Here is a 2,156-nt window from a genome sequence, read left to right on the forward strand (position 1 = left end):
GTTCCCCCCCTCGTACTTCAAAGAACTTCGGAGGAGCTGGGAGGGGCGACCAAACAGTGAGCAATTGCCCAGTCAAGTGAGGACGGAGAAACGGTAGAAGAGGCGCAAAAGCAAAAAGAGAAAAGAAAAAAAAAAAAGAAAAAACCAGCAAGAAAGGCGCTGCTTCCAGCCGCCCTCCACATACAAATTTCCTCATTTTTATTTCCTCGGTTCTTCCCCCTTCCCTTCCCCTCCAATCCACTTAAAAACAAACAAACAAAAACACACACACACACACAGACGCATTACATACCCAAGACACCTGGCCTCACACACTACACACTTCTTCCCCAGGAGCAGCCCACCGCCTCGGCGATCTCCTCCTATTCCTTCCGCTTCTCTTGGTAGCACACATGGTTGTATCGGTTTGCGTGCTCCGCCTTGTGAAACTGCGTGCGGCAGTTGATGCCATACCAGCAATTTGGCCTCTGTGTGACGTTTTCGGGGAGTTCCTGGTTCGGCACCGCGCGCCTGTAGTGAAACAGCAATGCCGCAAAGAGGCTGTCGATGCACCCCTCGCAGAGGGGGGAATCCGCTGTCAGCTGCCCATTAACGCAGGTGATGTCCGGAACCCATTCCCCTGCCTCCATTTTCTGCAGGCACTCCCCCCACACCGTCTCCAGAGTAATGCCCTTGGTGGACAAATAACTGGACATAATATTCCGCTCCACGGCGTTGCCTGCAAAATACTTCTGGGGCAGTGTGGACATGGGAGGGAATTGCCGAAGGCGCACCAAACCGCCACGGTGAGCAGGGCAACCGCCCTCCCGTTCGTAGTAGAGGTTACAGTACGAGGCACCACAGAGCTGGCAACACTGGGGCCGTGGACACAGTGGCCGGTGTGGAAAGCTTCGGTTGCACCTTGGACAGTGCAAGTGTATCCCATTCGCGGGGCAGCGAAAGCCATCCTCACTAGATGCGCGCTGGCAATGTTGACAGCGTCCAATAGAGCGAGCGTGCCCGTGTCGACCTCCATTGTAGTTCGACGCAGAGACTTGATCGTCGTCCTCGGAGTAGTTACTTGCCCCGGTATCATCTTGACTGGAATAAGCGTCACTGTCGCTGCTGCTTCCGCTATAACGGGCGCGTTTTTTGACCACTTTGCCCCTCGACGGAATGGTGTCAAGTGCCGCAAATTCCGCCACCTCATCGCTGGTGCGAGAAAGCTGAGGGTTGGACTTGAGCAACTCCTCGACGCAGCTCTGTAGCTTGTGCGACGGGCGCACCTCCCAAACATCGGCGCGGCACTGGATGCACTTCTTATTACCCGCGTCTATCCAGCGGCTAATGCAGGCGCCACAAAAGACGTGAAGACACGGGAGTGCACTGCAGGGGCGGACGTACAAACCCTTGCACACCGGGCACGTCAACTCCTCCTGGAGCACGTCGGCCTGGATGCTGTCACTGACGCGCTGAAAGAGAAACTCAACGCTGGGGACGCCCGGCTGGGACGCCTTTGCCGGGTGTGTGAGGAACACGCGATCGCCGGACTGCAGCTCCACCGTCACGTCCTTCTCGATGCGCGTTCCGTTGATAAATGTCCCGTTGGCGGAGACGTCGCGGATGCTCACGGCCCGCGTGGCGGGGTTGACGGTCAACTCGCAGTGCCGCGCGGACACCGCGGGGACGTCGACGCGGCACTCCACCACGAGCTGGTTGGAGCGCCCCAGCACCAGGCTGCCGGCGTCGCGGTGGATGTCGATGGCGGCGAGCGTCGTCTCCCCCGTGGAGAGCGGGATGAGCCGCGCCACCAGCGGCCCGCTCACCGACGGCGCCACGCGCTCGAAGGCGGTTTCAACGGTGTCCTCCTCGGCCGTGGCATGCGGCTGCTCGACCTCCCACGCGCTGATGCGATCGAGGCCGCCCGGCGGAGGCGTGTCCGACGCCGCCGCGTTCCGGGCGCCTTCATTTCTTCTGTTTGGCGCGGCCTCGGCGTTGCGTGCGCGCTGCCCTTTTCGCACCATCCACGCCCACACACACACACACACACACACAGCACGCACGCCGCTCCCTCAACTTCCGGACGGCGTCGATTGCCTGCAGGCGCAGAACGAACTGCCGGGCCGGAGGGGCACAAAGCGGCGGAAACAAACAAAAAAAAGAAAGAGAAAAAGAGA

At 59.6% G+C, this 2,156-nt stretch overlaps 1 protein-coding gene across 1 annotated transcript, besides 3 other annotated features; it reads right to left on the bottom strand.

The window, feature by feature from the left end:
• Positions 1 to 106: 106 nt before the first annotated feature.
• Positions 107 to 155: a sequence feature (A-rich).
• Positions 156 to 247: 92 nt separating this feature from the next.
• Positions 248 to 322: a microsatellite.
• Positions 323 to 362: 40 nt separating this feature from the next.
• Positions 363 to 2,003, bottom strand: Tco025E_07815 (zinc finger family protein; the record flags this gene model as incomplete). The annotated part of the gene is made up of 1 exon (XM_029374674.1): positions 363 to 2,003. The coding sequence occupies one exon, from the start codon at positions 2,001 to 2,003 to the stop codon at positions 363 to 365; it is 1,641 nt and encodes a 546-aa protein (XP_029225199.1).
• Position 2,004: 1 nt separating this feature from the next.
• Positions 2,005 to 2,042: a microsatellite.
• The last annotated feature ends 114 nt before the right edge of the window (positions 2,043 to 2,156 follow it).

This window comes from Trypanosoma conorhini (genome assembly GCF_003719485.1).
Source record: "Trypanosoma conorhini strain 025E chromosome Unknown Tco_14.4_contig_00640, whole genome shotgun sequence".
NCBI classification, from domain to species: domain Eukaryota; phylum Euglenozoa; class Kinetoplastea; order Trypanosomatida; family Trypanosomatidae; genus Trypanosoma; species Trypanosoma conorhini.